The sequence below is a fragment of the Bufo gargarizans genome, chromosome 3 (assembly GCF_014858855.1).
Source record: "Bufo gargarizans isolate SCDJY-AF-19 chromosome 3, ASM1485885v1, whole genome shotgun sequence".
In the NCBI taxonomy this organism is placed as follows: domain Eukaryota; kingdom Metazoa; phylum Chordata; class Amphibia; order Anura; family Bufonidae; genus Bufo; species Bufo gargarizans.
In genome coordinates, this window is record NC_058082.1 from 74628688 (window position 1) to 74648132 (window position 19445).

The 19445-nt window shown below is 42.5% G+C and overlaps 1 protein-coding gene across 1 annotated transcript in view; it reads left to right on the forward strand.

The window, feature by feature from the left end:
• The window catches only part of LOC122931270 (NEDD4-binding protein 2-like 2), a 39519-nt gene extending 27981 nt beyond the window's left edge, over positions 1-11538 (forward strand). Inside the window, exons 7-9 of the mRNA XM_044285330.1 lie at positions 6503-7743; positions 9224-9309; positions 11422-11538. Of these exons, the coding sequence (XP_044141265.1) occupies positions 6503-7743; positions 9224-9309; positions 11422-11451 (1357 nt within the window). The 3' untranslated portion in view covers positions 11452-11538. The remainder of the gene's footprint in view (positions 1-6502; positions 7744-9223; positions 9310-11421) is intronic.
• The last annotated feature ends 7907 nt before the right edge of the window (positions 11539-19445 follow it).

Below are 19445 nucleotides of genomic sequence, written 5' to 3' on the forward strand. Positions count from 1 at the left end.
TTTTATCACAAAAAGTGTAAAACCAAGCGATCAAAAAGTCATGTACCCAAAAATAATACCAATCAGACCGTCATCTCATCCCACAAAAAATGAGATCCTACCTAAGACAATCGCCCAAAATATAAAAAAGATATGGCTTTTCAGAAAATGGAGACATAAAAACATTATTTTTTTTCAAAAATGCTTTTGTTGTGTAAAACCAAAATAAATATAAAAATATAGACAAATTGGGTATCGCCGCATCCGTAACAACACTGCTCTATAAAAATATCACCTGTCGGGTGAAAACCATAAAAAAATAAAAAAGATAAAAATAAAGTGCCACAAAATTCTATTTTTTTTCACCTTGCATAACAAAAAGTGTAATACAAAACGATCAAAAAGTTGTAAGTACCCCAAAATAGTACTAATCAAACCATCACCTCATGCCACAAAAACGGAGCCCCTACATAAGATAATCGCCCCAAAAATAAAAATAAATATGGTTTTCAGAAAAAGACACACATGATTTTTTATTTTATTTAAATGTTTTATTATGTGAAACAAAATAAAAGTAGACATATTTGATATTGTCGCTTCCGTAAAAACCTGCTCTAGAAAGATATCACATGATCTAACCTGTCAGGTGAACACCGTAAAAAACAAAAAATAAAAACTGTGCCAGAACAGCCATTATTTTTTTTGTTACCTTGCCCCACAAAAAGTATAATATAGAGCAATCAAAAACCATATGTACCCTAGAATAGTACCAACAAAACTGCAACCTTATCCCGTAGTTTCTAAAATGAGGTCACTTTATTTTGGAGTTTCTACTCTAGGGGTGCATCAGGGGGGCTTTAAATGTGACATGGCAACTTAAAATTATCCCAGTGAAATCTGTCTTTCAAAATCCATATGGCGTTCCTTTCCTTCTGCGCCCTGCCGTATTCCCGTACAGCAGTTTACGACCACGTGGGGTGTTTCTGTAAACCGCAGAATCAGAGTAATTAATATTGTTTTCTCTGGCTGTTAACCCTTGATGTGTTAAATGAATTAAAATGGAAAATCTGCCAAAAAAATGAAATTTAAAAATTGGATCTTTTTTCCTTTAATTCTTTTGGAACACCTAAAGTGTTAACGTTTTGTAAAATCAGTTTTGAATAACTTTAGGGGTGTCGTTTCTAAATGGGGTCATTTATGGGTGGTTTCTACTATGTAAGCCCCACAAAGTGACTTCAGAACTGAAGTGGCCCTTAAAGTGGGTTTCGGAAATTTTCTTAAAAATGAAAAAATTTGATTCTAAAATTCTAAAGCCTTTATAAGAGCCTAAAAAATAAAATTACATTTACAAAATAATGCAAGCATGAAAGTGGACATATGGGAAATGTAAAGTAATAACTCTTTTATGATGTATCACTATCTGCCTTAAAAGCAGAGAAATTCTAATTCTAATTTTTTTTTGTAAATTTTGGATTTTTTAATAAATAAAGTTGAATTATATCGACTAAAATTTTCCACTATCATGAATGACAGTGTATCACGAGAAAACAATCTCAGAATGGACTGGATAAGTAAAAGCTTTTTGAAGTTATTACCACATAAAGTGACACATGCCAAATTTTAAGATAAAAACGGCCTGGTCCTAAGGCTACATTCACACGACCGTATGTATTTTCCAGTCCGCAAAACACTGATCCGCAAAAAATACGGATGATGTCCTTTTGGCATCCGTTTTTTTTTTTCACATTAATTGTAGCAATGCCTATCCTTGTCCGCAAAATGGACGAAAATAGGACATGCTCTATTTTTTTGTAGGGCTACGGAACGGACATACGGATGTGGACAGCATGCGCAGCCACTTTCCATTCATTTCTATGCGGCCGCCAAAAATAGCCGAGCACTGGCTTCTGGGTTTGCATTTCCGTTCCCGAAAAAAAATAGAACATGCCCTATTCTTGTCCGCAATTGCGGACAAGAATAGGCATATTCTATTAGTGCCAGCAATGTGCGGTCCGCAAAATGCGGAACGCACATTGCCGGTGTCCGTGTTTTGCGGATCCACAAAACACGCATGGATATGTGAATGGACCCTTAAGGTGTTAATTGAGTTTAGTGTGGGAGGTTGCAAAACCCCTTTAACTTTTACAGAAGTTTATTACTGCATTTTCTCCTTTCGTAAGGTAAGTAACATGAATCTGTTGTTAATATTTGAGATAAGTGGGGAAAAAATATCCTTTGCCTTTCTACTTTGTTTAAAGGGGTTCTGCAGTTTTTTTAAACTGGATGAACTATCCTCTGGATAGATCATCAGCATCTGATCGGCGGGGGTCCGACACCCGGGACCCCTGCCGATCAGCTGTTTGAGAAGGCAGTGGCTCTGGCAGTAGTGCTGCAGCCTTCTCGCTGTTTACCGCAGGTCCAGTGCCGTCACGACTAATATCAATGGCCTGGGCGGGGCTAAGCTCTGTTCACTTGACTGGAACCCTTTTAATATGTTAATTAACTCTGGCACTGTTCACACTGGAGTTTTTTTATATTTTCATATACTATACAGAAGCCATGATGGATCCCTTTATGATCTATTTTCCTGGTTAGGATAATGTAACATTCTATACTATTCTGGTCATCAAAAATAAACAGAAAAGAACAAAAGTGTGAACAGAGTCTTAGGGTCCATTCACATGTCCGCACTTTGGGTCCGGATCCGGTATTGCGGTATTTTTAATGCAGGATCCAGCACTAATACAGTCCTATGGAAAAAATGCCGGATCCGGCATTCAGACAAGTGTTCAGTTTTTTGGGCCGGAGATAAAGCCGTAGCATGCTGCGGTATTATCTCCATCCTGAACAGTCAAAAAGACTGAACTAAAGACATCCTGATGCATCCTGAACGGATTGCTCTCCAGTTTTATCCCTATGCATTCTAAATGATCAGTTCTTTTCCGGTATAGAGCCCCTAGGACGGAATTCTATGCCGGAAAAGAAAAACGCTAGTGTGAAAGTACCCTTACCACGGCCACTCAATAGTTGCTATAAGGGCAGGTTCACACAAGTGTAATACAAATGCTTTTTGCGTGAATATTTTGGATTTGTGACTTGGCCCTAACCGCACTTGCAGCGTCATAGGGATCTATGATACCATCAGTCTGGATCAGTTAATGCTTCTGGCAATCGGAATAAATCTCTGGATCAGCGATCCTCCTCTAGTAATCTGGTGACTATAACACGTAATTTTGCTACTCTCAAGAAAGGAATCTTGGCCTCTTTAAAATTATTTTCAATGAATTCCCCATCATTTTCTCAGGCAGAAGGTGCATAGTCAGACTGCTCTTACAGTAAAGAATCTTAGCAGGGCGAACTGGCCATAGACCCTACAGAGAAGTTTCCTGGTGAGCCGATGCCCAGGGGGGAGCCCGAGCCCTCCTTATGGCAGCCGGCCGGGTACATAACATGCTAGGAGCATCAGGTACTTATGCATCTGGGCAGCAGCTGTAGGTGCCCTCCTGAATTCAACTGCATCCTCAGGATGGCAGTATTATGTTCTGCACTGTGATGTTTGATTCTGCTGAGGCAGTGTTGTGTGCGGCATTGTGGTATTTGGTTATGCAGGGGCGGTATCTTGTGCTGCACTATGTACTGCTGAACCGCTTACTTCTATTGTCTTATTGTCCCTTCTTACTTGTGTTGACCCGCCTTCAACCAATTTGACCCTGCCTACAGCATGGGGCCACTCTTAGGATACTTTCACACTAGCTTTACAAGAATCCGGCAGGCAGTTATGTTGCCGGAACTACCTGCCAGATCCAGAAATCTGTATGCAAACTGATATCTTTTTGATCCAGATCCAGTAGACTTGCATTTAAATACCGGATCCGTCTTTCCGGTATCATCTGGAATAACGGATCCAGTTTTTTATTTTATTTTTTAAAGAACTAGAAAGAACTGCACATGCACAGACCGGAAAACCGGTTCCGACAATTTCCAGAACACTTGGTACCGAATCCGGCATTAATAAGTTTCAATGGAAATTAATGCCCGATCCGGCAAGTGCGGTAGAGTTCCAGGATTTTGGTCAAATACTGTGCAAGGGATGGAACACATCCTGATGCATATTGAACGGATTGCTTTCCATTCAGAATGCATTGGGACAAAACTGATGCATTTTTTTCTGGTATTGAGACCCTTTACCGGATTCCAATACCGGAAAAGAATAACGCTAGTGTGAAAGTACCCTTATTTTTTTAAATTTATTTCCTGGCCCACTTTAAGTTCCCAGTCCGCCCCTGCTTTTTAGGAAAATTTTATTAAAGTTTTATAACAAGCCTCATGCAAATGTTGGTTCACAAGGCATTTGCTGCGCATGAGTGACATATACGCTGGACATACAGACCTGACATGCAGCTCGGTGTTCTACAGCCGCCTACGTCTCCCATTGACTCCCATTAAAAGCAAAGGTATACAGAGTTTTAAAGTTTTTTTTTTTTTCTTTATTGGAATCCTTTTGTATTAAACTGTAGTAAAGTGTTTCAATATAGAATAATGCATACTGTCTTGATGTCTTTAGGGTACTTTTTATGCTAAGCCTAAAGAAGGAGCAGTGTGAGTGTTGCCTTAGTAATGTTACAGGATCACATTCAAACATTTGAAATTCAGTTTTCAGCAGAGATTACACAGGTTGGTTTGTTCGACTCAAATGAGAGATCTTTCATCAAAAAACGGAAGCCGCCCATGTGCCTTCCGCAATTTACGGAACGGGCGGTCCATTGTAGACATGCCTATTCTTGTCCGCAATACGGACAAGAATAGGACAGGCTATATTTTTTTTGCTGGGCCACGGAACTGAGCAAAGGATGCGGACAGCACACAGAGTGCTGTCCTCCTCTTTTGCGGCCCCATTGAAGTGAATGTGTCCGCACCCGAGCCGCAAAAACTGCGGCTCGGATGCGGACCCGAACTACGGTCGTGTGCTTGAGGCCTAAGTGTAATTATAGATAGTGCAAAGGTAGTAATCCCACATGGGCCCTGGGGGGGGGGGGACCCAAAAGCCCATCTGTCACATAAGACACCAGTAGTATAAATGCTATGTGGCACCCTTGGGTTATGCCTCCTAAATGCCACTCTTATGTTAAACACATTGAGGGAAATTTTAATTTCGATGTCGAAATTATCATAGATTTTAATTTTGATTTCGTAGTCAGCATTGACATAGGGCACAACACAGAACAATATAATCGTGACCTGAAAGATTTAACGGGAATCTGTCTTCAGATTTATGCTGCCTTAAAGGGGTTCTCCAGCTTTTTCCTCTGGATAGATCAGCATCTGATCGGTGGGACTCCCATCGATCAGCTGTTTGAGAAGACAGTGTCGCTGGCAGTAGAACCGCGGCTTCCTCGCGGGAAACGGTGAGAAGGCCGCAGCGCCACTGTCTGTAAGACCCCTTGCCGATCAGATGCTGACGATCTATCCAGTGGATAGATCATCAGTAAGAAAAAGCTGCAGAACCCCTTTAAAGCCTCTTTACACTGAACAGTTTTGCAGGTGATTCCTTCCCAGCAAGCAGTCTGCTCGTCAGTGAAGGATAGATCTCCACAGTATGGGAAGGAGCGATCTCTAATGCCATCACTCATACCCATACAGAATCATGGTTTGCCGGGAGCATAAGCTGTTTACACAGCATCATCTGCTGCCAGAAAACGACGATTTAGGTGCCTACACAAACAATCCAATTACCCAAAGAACGAGCGTTTCGCTTGTTCATTGGAGTTACATTTAAACCGACAGATAATCGCTAACGAGCGTTTGTCAGCGTTTTATCTGAACTTTGGCCAGCTTAAGGTAGTCTCCAACACCCTGGTGTGTGCCCACTTGTTTTCTAGCAGTAGTTTCCATAAAATCAGACTTGATTAGGTGCAGTGCAAAAAGAGCCAGGACTCTTGGCATTCATGAACAATGGGCTACCCCACCTCCGTATGGTCAGGGTGTCAGTCATTGCTTCATGCTGCTCTCAGGGCAGCAAATACCTGGTGACAGATTCCATTTAAGCTATTCATGGAAGGAAGTTGTCTAACTTACCTGGTGTCATGTACTGCTTCTGTGTTTGGTGGGGTTCTGTTCTTCTATTATCTGTAATTCTTAGGCCACCTGTACATGTTGCCATTTACGTTTCTTGTGCAGAAATACCACAGCACCAGCAAAGTGTACAAGATTAGACAAATCTTATGCACACTTTGCTTTTTTATTCCGTGCAGAAATTGACCAGAAATCTGCAGCCTGTCAATTGTTTGCAATTTTTGGTGCGTATTTTACCGTTTTAAATGGAAGGGTGAAATCTGTGGCAACACCGCATCAAAAACTCCAAGTAACACATGAGAAAAGTCTAAGGAATAGGTTTTCCAGATCTCATCCCTTCTCTTACTACATTCATGAGTCTTAGGTGCTGTGAAGATGAATTATATCAATTTATGCTAGAAATTGTATGACTAAGTAAGAAAAATTGTATTTCTCTGTTCATCTTTTAAAGGACACTTGGTCTAAAGGGGAAACGTCACAGAAAAAGGTATCCGAAGAATGGAAACAAAATAGTGAGTAGGAAACAAAGTTTATCACTCCAAGAGGACGAAGGACTGGAGAAGCTGGCGGTAGAAGATCCGAGAAGTGGTTGTATTGTGCAGGATTGTTTGATGGATGTTGAGGGAACTGGAAAAGTGCAAGTAAAGATTGATTATTCTGGAAAGGAAGGATATTTATATGATTTTCTAGCAACATTTTTGTCACGCTGCTCAGTTCTTAGTACTGCTGCATTATTTGGAAGGGTGTCGGACCTCCTAGAGCTAATGGACAAGCCTAGAACGCCATTGAAACCTGAGATTGGAATTCTAGTTTCCCATAGACATAGATATTTGCTATCCTCCTCTCTGCTCTCATTGGTGGTAGATAGTGTGTTATGCAAAGGAACAAACCATGTAAGACCTTCCTTCAGCTGGCTCCAAGCATGCTCCAAAGGTCTCCACGTTACAGACCTGCCCCATTCTAGAGGGCAAGACATAATCAACACTGGTCTTGACCTGTACTGTAGTCTTATTAAACTGATTGCAGGACACACTCTGGACCTCTACGGCATAAAATGTTCCAAGCCTCAACATTTCAATCAACTGACCTTTACAGGAAGTGAGAACCAAGATGGGCAATCTATGCAAAAGTCCTTAGAGTGCAAAAGATTCAAGGATCCTTATCTAGAACCTGAGATAAGTGAACAGGAGTCTGTTCAGAGCACCGATTGTACTAAAATTCTAGTGGAAAGCGGCCAGATAACCCCAAGACCTCACAAGCGCCTCAGGAGAATCTACAAATTGGCACCAACTTTTCAACATCCAAGAATCTTATCAGAAACCCAAATAAGTGCTTGGAAACACAAATGTGCAATTGGATCAAGAAATCTTTCTACAGAAACCAATACAACGGTGGCAATGCAGAATCCACTGGAGGAGAACCCTGTAGGAAATCTGGTCAATAATGAATGTAAAGATGATTTGACCCCAAGAGATGCAAGTGTTACGGCTAAAGATGCAAGTGTATACAAAGGGGTTTGTGAAGTTGAACCCTATCCAGCACCCACCAAATGCTTAGATGACCATGAGAATTCAGTGATGAGATGTTACTCCGGTCTCCTTCCGGGGGCTCAGTCTTGTCCCGGACTCTATTTACCGGAGCAGTTTGCCAGACAGCTGGTGGAATTATTTGGAAGCCCTGGTATAGAATTAGGTAAAGATTTATAGAATTTTATTTTAGAAGACTTTTGCCATAGTTATGTGTTGTTTTTTTTTTTAGTTAAGAAGCTGTTACTTCACAGAGGTGCATATAGAAATTCAAATCGTGACCACCTAGCAGTGAAAAATGGGGTTCAATCCAACTGACTTGTTACTTTCATTCTCTGGGTCTGTATGATTACGGTGATGCCACATTTGTATAGTTTTTCTTGCATTTTAATACTGGGGGGGGGGGGGGGAACTTGAAATAAATTAGTTTTTTAATTTCATCGCCATATTCTGACCCCTATAACTATTTTTGTAGTGTACAGAGCTGTGTAAGGGCTAATTTTTTTTACGGGCTATCCTTTCATTGATACTATTCTGGTGTGCATGACTTTTTCATTACTTTTTATTCATTTTGTTGTGGGAGGTGAAGCAACCAAAAAATGGCAAATAGGCCACTTTGACTTTTTTTTCTGTTTTCCTGTTTGCCATATGGGATAAATATTTTTAGATTCGTTTTCACACACAGAGATGCCCATGATGTTTTTTTATTTATTTATTTTTATTTTGGGGAAAAGGGGGTGATTTTAATTTTTTAATTTTTATTTTTTCAATTTTTTAAAGGGAGTCTTATCACCACATTTGGACATTATAGACCGCTCACATAGCGTTCTGGCATAACTTTAGATGAATCAAATGATACCTTTGTTGCATTCTGCGGTTCAACTGCGTCAAAAACTGCCTTTTATTCATATGTAAATGAGGGCCCGCAAGAGCCCAGGGGCAGCGTTAACTTCTTTGGAGCCCAGGCTGCTCATCCTCTTTTGTTAATATCCCCGCCCCAGCCTCTGCCTTTCCTTCTCTTCTCTTGCGTCCTCTCCCAGTGAAATCCCGCGCCCGCGCCCTGCCTCACTTGGCCGGGGCATGTGCACTGCGATGCCCACTGTGGGCGCGCGCTTTAAGATTTTTGCGCTCCAAGATACCGTGGTCATAGGCAAGCGGAGCAATATGCTATGGTGCTCCTGTCTGTAGAGCGCTCAGGGCAGCCCAATAGAATCCGTACTCCCATACACAAAGGTGTATGAGAATACAGATTCTAAAGCACAATAGGGGCCTGAACTTCAGTCGCCTATTTCGCTAGGAGAGGTAAAAAAATTTTGGGGGAGAATTACAAAAATGATGCAATTTAAAAAGCACTATTACTTTTTATGTTTGCCTGCTTAAGGGTCCATTCACACGTCCGTTGTTTCTTTCCTGATCTGTTCAGTTTTTTGCTGAACAGATCTGGACCCATTCATTTTCAATGGGTCCTGAAAAAAAATCTGACATTGTGCTGTCCGTTTTTTTTCAGGACCCATTGAAAATGAATGGGTCCAGATCTGTTCGGCAAAAAACGGAACAGATCAGGAAACAAACAACGGACGTGTGAATGGACCCTAATAGTTCAGGACTGTCATAAAGGACACTAACCCATCCGTTTTATGTAATAGATACATCTAGACCAAAGGACTTAATTGTACCACTTGGATATGACCTGGCCAGAAGAGTATATCTAAAATGGAAGAAGTCATTGGAGGTGTGTATTTCCTATTTTTTCCTGTTACACAACATTAGCTTCTTAGCTTTATTCGAATCCAGGAAAAGACGTTGGGAGCATGTAAATCTGCAGGAAAATCCATCTTTACCAAATTGTGCAGATTTTCTTCCAGATTTGTTGCAATGTATCATCTAAAATAAAATAAAATCCATATATTCAACTTCCCTGCTGTTGTGATGACGCTTGACCAGCGGGGAACAGACCAGTCAAGCGTTGCCACTGGAGTAGCTTAACCCTGGGTTCAGACGTGAGCGTTTTACAGCGCGTTCCTACGCGCTGTAAAAACGCTCAACAAGGAGAAACCAATGCTTCCCTATGGGAATGGTTCTCACCTGGGCGTTTTACAGCGCGTTCCTACGCGCTGTAAAAACGCTCAACAAGGAGAAACCAATGCTTCCCTATGGGAATGGTTCTCACCTGGGCGTTTTACAGCGCGTACAATCGCGCTGTAAAATGCCCGACACTCAAACAAGTTCTTGAGCTTTTTTTGGGGCGTTTGTCGCGCGTTCCCGTACATAGACTTCAGTGGGAACGCGCGACAATGTGTGTTCGCTTGTCTCTGTATGCGCGATTGTAAACGCCGGTACAATCGCACATACAGAGCGCTCGTTTCAGAACGCTCAGGTCTGAACCCAGGGTTAAACTGGGAAGGTGAGGATACAGATTAGTGTCTGATGTGGACGTACCACAACAAGCGATTTGTGTCATTGTCTTAGGGCCCGGACTGCCACCAGTGAAAATGTCTTTGAACCGATTACCTGTCCTCCATATAGGTCATCAGTATCTGATCAGTGGGGGAGACCTGGGACCCCTGCCGATCAGCTGTTTTGAAAAGGCATCATCGCTTGCGGGAGCACCTCTGCCTTCTCCATGTTCACCAGGTATACAGCTCCGTACACTGTATGGCGGCTGTGATTGGTATTGCACCTCAGCCTCATTCACTTCAATGGAGCTGCGCTGCACCTAGGCCACGTGACTGATGAACATGACATCATATGGCCTTGGAGAAACTGAGAGGAGACCGCGGCACTACTGCGAGCGCCGGTGGCTTCTCCAACAGCTGATCAGCGGGGGTCCTGGCTGTCTGAGGATAGGTCAGTAGTTATAAAAAAAAAAAACTTTTAATGACACATCAGAAGTAAATATTAAATGCGTTGTCTCACTTCAGCAAATGGCATTTAGGGTCCATTCAAACGTCTAAGTGTTCTGCGGATCCGCAAAACACGGACACTGGCAATGTGCATTCCGCAATTTGCGGACCACACATCGCCGGCACTATAATAGAAAATGCCTAATCTTGTCCGCAATTGCGGACAAGAATAGGGCATGTTCTATTTTTTTGCGGAAACAGAAGCACGGATGCGGAAGTGCGGATCTGCAAATACGGATGCGGATGCGTACAGCACTTTCCACCCCATTGAAAATAAATGTGTCTGCACCCGTTCCGCAAAATTGCCAAATGGATGCGTACCCATTTTGCGGACATGTGGATGGACCCTTATGTAGAAAAATGTAATACAAGGCACTTAATAATGTATTGTGATTGTCCACATTGCCTTCTCTGCTGGCAGGATTAATTTTTCCATCACATACACTGCTCGTTTCCAGGGGTTACAACCACCCTGTAATCCAGCAGCGGTGGCTCGTGCTTGCATACTATAGGTAAAAAGTGCTGGATTCTCTTGTGGTCCGGGACTGTGGGAGTGTGCTATAGGCTGATGCTTTTTCCTATAGTGTGCAAGCACGACCACCGCTGCTGGATTACAGGGTGGTCATAACTCCTGGATACAAGCTGTTTATAATGTCATGGAAAAACAAGCCAGTAAAGGAAGCAATATGGACAATCACAATACATTACTAAGTGCCTTGTATTCACTTTCTATACATGATAAATACCATTTGCTGAAGTGAGACAACCCCTTTAATGGTTGTACAAAGTAAAATGATGCTACTTTTGGCCCATGTGCTACTGTCTGAAATGTGATGGTGATCATTAGAAAACCACTAACGGCAATAAAATATATTTTCTATGAAATGGCATAAACCTTTTTTTCTGTATTATTTTTTTTTTTTTTTTTTTTTTTTTTACAGGCAAAATACAAGCTTCTTCCAGCAAAGTAAAGTCACAGAGTCTGATAATAAAGTCAGTATATGGCATAGCTTCTGTCTCCTGTGCTGGAAATAAATGTAGAGCGGTCTTTACAGACATTTACTTGACTTAAAGGGTTTGTTCAGGACATTTAAATATCTCGGAGAACAAAAGAAATGTGATAAAATAACACACATTACAGGTATTACTCACCTGGAAACCCCTCTGGTGCACCCACTGGTCTCTGTTACTGTCCTGCAGCGACGAATTTGCGTCCACTTGCATATGATTGTTGCAGCCAATCACTGTCCATGAACTATGGCTGCAGGTGGTGACAATATCATAACTGCAGGACAGCAAGGGTACGACCACACAGTCACGTTTCCTGATTAAGCCAAAATCAGGCGTGAAGGGGGGCGTGGCCTGCAGCAGAGTAGCGCGGACGTTCTTCACCGCAGCTCCTGTGGACGACATCTAATCCTTCTCCATCCACCCTCTCCCCAACCATCTAGCTCACCCAAAACCTTACTACCCGACCTCCCCATCACACCCGCCACGAAAGAAGCCCACTCTGACGTCTGGGGTGCCCGGCTGACAGCTGCGGCCTAGCGGACAAACCAGATCCCCGGCCTAGATTTTCCAGCGCGACGCGAACAAAGGCGTAACTTCCCATTAAAGCCTCGCACAAGACCAGCGGAGAAGCAGAATTTTCACAGGGCGGCATCCCGGCATACCTTTCACGTCCTACCGCTCCAACTTGAGGTTGTTTGTGCCCGGCGGCGCCATCTTAGAAAGCGGGAACCCACCATCCGGGGCCTTCATGTGGCATACAGAGAGACACAGAGGCAGCTGGATCCCATAGAGAAACTGTACAGTGAGTAAAACCACCAACAAGACCCTCAAACACTCAGGGGAGGTAGTCAATTACCCCCCCCCCCCCCCCCCCCTCCAGTACTATAAAAAGGTCTGCACAAAAATAGGCCCCAGATTCTGTAGTCTGCCACTTCCCCCCTTCCCCTCCTCCCAACCTTTTACCTCTAATGCGCCCTCACTACCGTGCGCTTACTGAATAACAACGCAACACAATCCTCAAATAAGTGGGCCATTTACTGGTGAAAGGCATAGCCTTAATTATTCCTAAACCATCACCTGGAAAGGCAACGGTCCTGCACCCTCAATTAACATCTACTGAACCAGAGTTAACCTTTATCAGCAGATCATCTGAGGTCCTTGGCCTAATCTTTATTTCATCCCTCTCCCCATAAGCAAAGGGATGGATGGGTAATACCACATCAACTTGGAGGTGAAAATAACCTGTTTCATATATACAGTTGCAAGAAAAAGTATGTGAACCCTTTGGAATGATATGGATTTCTGCACAAATTGGTCATAAAATGTGATCTGATCTTCATCTAAGTCACAACAATAGACAATCACAGTCTACTTAAACTAATAACACACAAAGAAATAAATGTTACCATGTTTTTATTGAACACACCATGTAAACATTCACAGTGCAGGTAGAAAAAGTATGTGAACCCTTGGATTTAATAACTGGTTGAACCTCCTTTGGCAGCAATAGCTTCAACCAAACGTTTCCTGTAGTTGCAGATCAGACGTGCACAACGGTCAGCAGTAATTCTTGACCATTCCTCTTTACAGAACTGTTTCAGTTCAGCAATATTCTTGGGGTGTCTGGTGTCAATCGCTTTCTTGAGGTCATGCCACAGCATCTCAATCGGGTTGAGGTTAGGACTCTGACTTGGCCACTCCAGAAGGCGTATTTTCTTCTGTTTAAGCCATTCTGTTGTTGATTTACTTCTATGCTTTGGGTCGTTGTCCTGTTGCAACACCCATCTTCTGTTGAGCTTCAGCTGGTGGACAGATGGCCTTAAGTTCTCCTGCAAAATGTCTTGATAAACTTGGTAATTTATTTTTCATTCGATGATAGCATTCTGTCCAGGCCCTGACGCAGCAAAGCAGTCCCAAACCATGATGCCCCCACCACCATACTTCATAGTTGGGATGAGGTTTTGATGTTGGTGTGCTGTGCCTCTTTTTCTCCACACATAGTGTTGTGTGTTTCTTCCAAACAACTCCAATTTGGTTTGATCTGTCGACAGAATATTTTGCCAGTACTGCTGTGGAACATCCAGGTGCTCTTGTGCAAACTGTAAACATGCAGCAATGGTTTTTTTGGACAGCAGTGGCTTCCTCTGTGGTATCCTCCCATGAAATCCATTCTTGTTTAGTGTTTTACGTATTGTAGATTTGCTAACAGGGATGTTAGCATATGCCAGATACTTTTATAAGTCTTTAGCTGACACTCTAGGATTCTTCTTCACCTCTCTGAGCAGTCTGTACTGTGCTTTTTCAGTCATCTTTACAGGACAGCCACTCCTAGGGAAAGTAGCAGCAGTGCTGAACTTTCTCCATTTATAGACAATTTGTCTTACCGTGGACTGATGAACAGCAAGGCTTTTGGAGATACTTTTATAACCCTTTCCAGCTTTATGCAAGTCAACAATTCTTAATCATAGGTCTTCTGAGAGCTCTTTTGTGCAAGGCATCATTCACATCAGGCAATGATTCTTGTGAAAAGCAAACCCAGAACTGGTGTGTGTTTTTTTTATAGGGCAGGGCAGCTGTAACAAACACCTCCAATCTCATCTCATTGATTGGACTCCAGTTGGCTGACACCTCACTCCAATTAGCTCTTGGAGATGTCATTAGTTCACATACTTTTTCCACCTGCACTGTGAATGTTTACATGGTGTGTTCAATAAAAACATGGTAACATTTAATTCTTTGTGAGTTATTAGTTTAAGCAGACTGTGATTGTCTATTGTTGTGACTTAGATAAAGATCAGATCACATTTTATGACCAATTTGTGCAGAAATCCATATAGTTCCAAAGGGTTCACATACTTTTTCTTGCAACTGTAACTTTAAAAAAATAGCACTACTCATGACTCTATACTTTACGCAAGAGAAAGGTGCAACCTGTCCTATCACCGCCTGTTTCTCTTCAGACACAAAATGGTAAAAGTGGGCAAACTAGAAAGACTGCATTTACCTGCTAAGAAGGTGCACCCAGAGATGGAGAAGTTATGGAAGAAGGGGAGCACAAACCCAGGAGTCCACTCTATAGACAAATCATCTCACCAAAATGACCGGGATTCTGTAGAACACCCTGTGCTAGAAAGCTCTAACAACGAAGACTCTCAAAACGCCAAAAATATTCTTTCAATTTCCCAAGCAGCCATGCAACGACTAATAGAAAATGCCCTTGAGCCAATTAAAAATTACCTTTCAGATATAAAACACGAAGTCCGGAGTATAGGACAAAGAGTAGAACATCTGGAAGCAAGCCAGTCATCCATACTTTCATTCGGGGAGGCCACGACAGCAGCTCTTCACTCCTACCATTCACATCTTAATGCCCTTCGTTCTCACTTGGAAGACCAAGAGAACAGAAATAGAAGGAATAACCTGAAGATCCGTGGTGTTCCCGAAAACACCCTACCATCAGCTTTGATAAGCACTGGCTATGAGATTCTCCGCCCTTTACTTCCAGAATAGGAAGCACCGCAACTAATTCTTGAAAGAGCCCATAGAGCACTCTGCCAAAAGATGGAGAACCACCTAGAGATATAGTCTGGAAAATTCAGAACTTCCAACATAAAGAATTTATCCTAAAATCAGCCAGAGACCTAGAAAACATCACATTCGAAGGGGCTCATATCACGCTCTATCAAGACCTTTCCCCCATGACACTCAACAAACGCAAGCGTCTCAGACCAATCACAGAACTGCTAAGAAAAAAAGAAAATTCCCTACAGATGGCTGTTCCTCTTTGGTCTGTCCTTTTCCTTGGGCGGTGCTCTCAAGACAATCCGCAACCCTGAGGACCTCCATCAAGTATGCGAAGCCCTGGCTTTGGATCCCGCCGCCTTCCCATCCTGGCTTTAATTCTCGGACGTACTGTATCTTCCTAGACTCCCGGAGGCTTAGGCATGGAGGTGGCGTCGGGATCCAACCCCAGGAAAAGACCTGCAGTCCCTTCCAAAAGCTGAGGGAAATGTATCTCTGCCTTTAATTTAAAATGAGGACTGGTTTCATTAGGAGTGTTGTTTCCTTTAATCTACAATATTTTTTTTTCTTTCCTCATTGATTTATTAATAAGACACTAGAAGCCTCCTTTGGCTGTGGGGTGAAAAAGCGCTATACAGAGCTCACTGGAATCACCCCTATTTGAGGGGAGCTCGGGCTCTGAACCCCCCTCAAATTTCCGAGGAGACGCTTAACAAGTAATGCTCACAAACCACATAATTCAGACAGGTACACGCCCCTCCTTGGATTCGAGGTGGGCCATATACCTTGATCTAACAATCCTTAGAAATATACTTTGTTAAACTGTTCTTCTACCATTTGTTAATGGTTTAGATTGTTTACCTACATTACTTATGTCTACTGTTCACATAGTTACCTGGAATGCACTTGGCCTAAACTCTCCTACAAAGAGGTCCATGATCCTCCAGCAGCTGAGATCATTACGCGCAGACATTGCGATCCTTCAAGAAACGCACTTCTAACAGGGTAAAATACCATCACTTTTTACACAACCTTTTCTTACAATGGTTTCACCCTACCTCCAGTAAAAGAGGAGTCTCTATTGCCTTTAAAAAGACAGTCCCCTTCACATTATCCTCTAGTATCTCAGACCCAGAAGGCAGATTTCTGTTCCTAAAAGGTATCATAGCTCAATAGTTAATGAGGGTCCTCCGCCTATTTTACTCTTTCGAAGTGAGCATATGTATAGTGGGAGGGGATTTTAACATAGCTATGGAACCCCACTTAGACTTTTCCTCACTTAGGTTGCATGCATCTTTCAGGAATTTAAAAAATATAAAACTATCTCTCCAATCCTTAGGAGCCAGAGATGTATGTCGTGCCATGTACCCCTTTCATAGGGATTTCACTTACTATTCCATTCCCCACAATACATACCAGCGTTTAGACTACTTATTTGTAACCTCTCCACATCTACATCTGGTCACCAGGGCACGCATAGGACAAATAACTATCTCAGATCACGCACCAGTTCTAATCGGGCTAAAAATACAGACCCTCCCTAAGCGAGCATACACCTGGCGGCTAAATGAACTCCTGCTCAACAATTAATCTTTTAACCGTAGGATTCTGAACTCCCTTCCTACTTCGCCAAAAACACATCAGAATCCACACCTTCAGCCATAATTTGGGAAGCCCATAAGGCAGTAATAAGGGGTGAATTTATGGGACACACGCTAAACTGTGCCAAACTAAAGAAATTGATTCCCTTATGTCCAATATAGCGAAACTACAGAGACTTCACAAGAAATCCCGGGTCATCCAGACTCTAGCAGAACTCACCAGTCTACGGGAGACACTAAAGCAGCTCCTTAATCTAAAAGCAGCTAAGGCCTACCTATACTCACAACACAAAATTTACCTACATGGCAATAAAGGATCTAGGCTTATGGCCTTATTAGCAAAATGGAGACAGGAACAAAAAAAAAATATATAACCACTTCATCGGGCAACCAAATCACAGACACCAAAGGCATTGCTCAGCAATTCTACGCTGATCTATATAACATTCGGAAAAGCGAACCTCAATATATAAAATTAAAATAGAATGGGCACTCATATCTAGTTCGCAAGGTAGGATAGATATATGCACATTTTATCATATTTTATGCAAGTTTTATCAATTTATGTTGATTTAGGGAATATAGCTCTGTTTAGGTTTATAATATCAATTGTGTATTGTTGATGTATACCTGCTTAATTATATCGCTATCAATAAATTAATATATCACTTGAGTCGCTTTGCCTACCTTGCGAACTAGATATGAGTGCCCATTCTATTTTAATACTATTGTTTTTTGGTGATTGGGTACAACATCCGTTTGGTGCACCTTGCCATCTTAAACCAGAGGTGAGCCGTCCCTTACCTCTCTTTTTTACCTCAATATATAAAAGCCTTGCGTAAAGAAGATATAGCAGCGTTCCTAGACAAATTATCTTTGCCCTCACTGACTACCTCCCAGCAATTGAAGCTAGACAAACAATTCACATTGCGTCATCTCCACAGGGCAAAAGTCCAGGCCCAGATGGGTTACCAATCCAATACTACACATCCTTTAAAGAGATCCTGCTCCCTCCAATGTTAAAAACATCCAACTCACTAGGGGATGGAGTTAACTTTCCTACACAATCCTTAGACGCTCATATTACAATATTACCTAAAGATGGAAAGGATCCCTCATTTTGTAGCAGCTACCGCCCTATCTCACTGGATATTAAAATGTATGCAAAATTACTAACAAACCGATTGAAATCACTCCTACCGAGCTTAGTAAATGCAGAACAAGTCTGATTTGTGAAAGGGAGAGAGGGCAAGGATAATACGCTACGGGTCCTGCAACTGATCCAGTTCGCCCGGTCTGGCTTTCCTCTCTACTGATGCAGAAAAAGCATTTGACCGGGTGAACTGGACCTATATGTCCCAAACCCTAACAAAATTTGGGTTACCTCCACTTTTCATCTCCCGAGTAATGGCACTATACGCTGATCCCACAGCATAAGTAAGGGTTAATGGGTCATTATCCCCCTCATTCAAAATATCGAACAGGACCCGCCAAGGTTGTTCCCTTTCACCCCTACTTTTCGTCCATACTATAGAGACGCTTATCCAACACATCAGACAACACCCGGACATAATAGGAATCGCAGTCAGAAACCAAACGCATTTCACGGCGGCATATGCCGATGACCTATTATTAATTACGTCCAAGCCAGATGTTTCCTTCCTGATATTGCACCACATTTTCTCCTCTTTCCATGATCTCTCTAAATTTAAGATCAACCCTGCAAAATCTTTGGCACTCAATGTTACCTGCTCTGATAGAACAGTCGTCAAAGCAGCAACGAACCCCCCTTTCCCTTGGGTGTCCACGTCTATTAAATATTTGGGCCTCAATATCTCTGCCAATCCTGGGAGATGGTTCTCCCTTAACTATACCCCCTTACTGGCGCAAGCTTCATCAATAATAGACAGCTGGAAGATCCTATATATTTCATGGTTCTGTTGTGCTAACTTACTCAAAATGATGGTAGTACCAAAATTATTGTACTTATTACAAATACATCTCCCGCGGTCTTTCCTGGCTAAGAGCCCAAAAAAAAATCTTACAATTCCTTTGGTGGAAATCTAGCCATAGACTGGCTCATAAAACTCTAACGAAACCTAAGAGAACCGGAGGAATAGGACTGACTGATGTAGAGCTACACTATCAAACAACACACTTAGCCAGAATGGTGGACAGGTTCCAGATGACAAAAAAAGGAAGTAGTAGTGGGTTTCCCCTCTCACACAAGGCCCTTTACTTCTTCAAATCGGCAAACAGCCACCTCCCACTCTAAACACCATCACCAAGGCAACACTCCGGGTATGGGAATCTCAATACAAAGCTGCCCACATCTGGTCCACCCCCTCCCCTTTCATTGACCTGGGAGATCTTATGGGTATTACCACCCGTACACATCCTCTTATCTACCGTTACAAAGAAGCCTGAACACAAGGAAGATAGGAGACATATTGGTAGATGGCACACTACCAGACCTCCTAACTTTGCATGATCTGCGACTTTCTGCTACCTTGACACAATTAACATATAACCGGAGAGCTCCGGGCTTCAAAACGTTTCTAAAATTAGGCCCCTTACCACAGGAACTTACATGGGTGGAACGGCTTTACTCTGTGGGTTCCCCAATTCCTAAGCTTATTTAAAAAATATACAGGGAACTGATCATGCTCCCCCCAAATTCTCAACTTCCTTAGATTAAAGGGGTATTCCCATCTTGGACAATGGGAGCATATCACTAGGATATGCCCCCATTGTCTGATAGGTGCGGGTCCCACCGCTGGGACCCGCACCTATATCAAGAACGGAGCGGGGAGATCTGTGGCTGGAGGGAC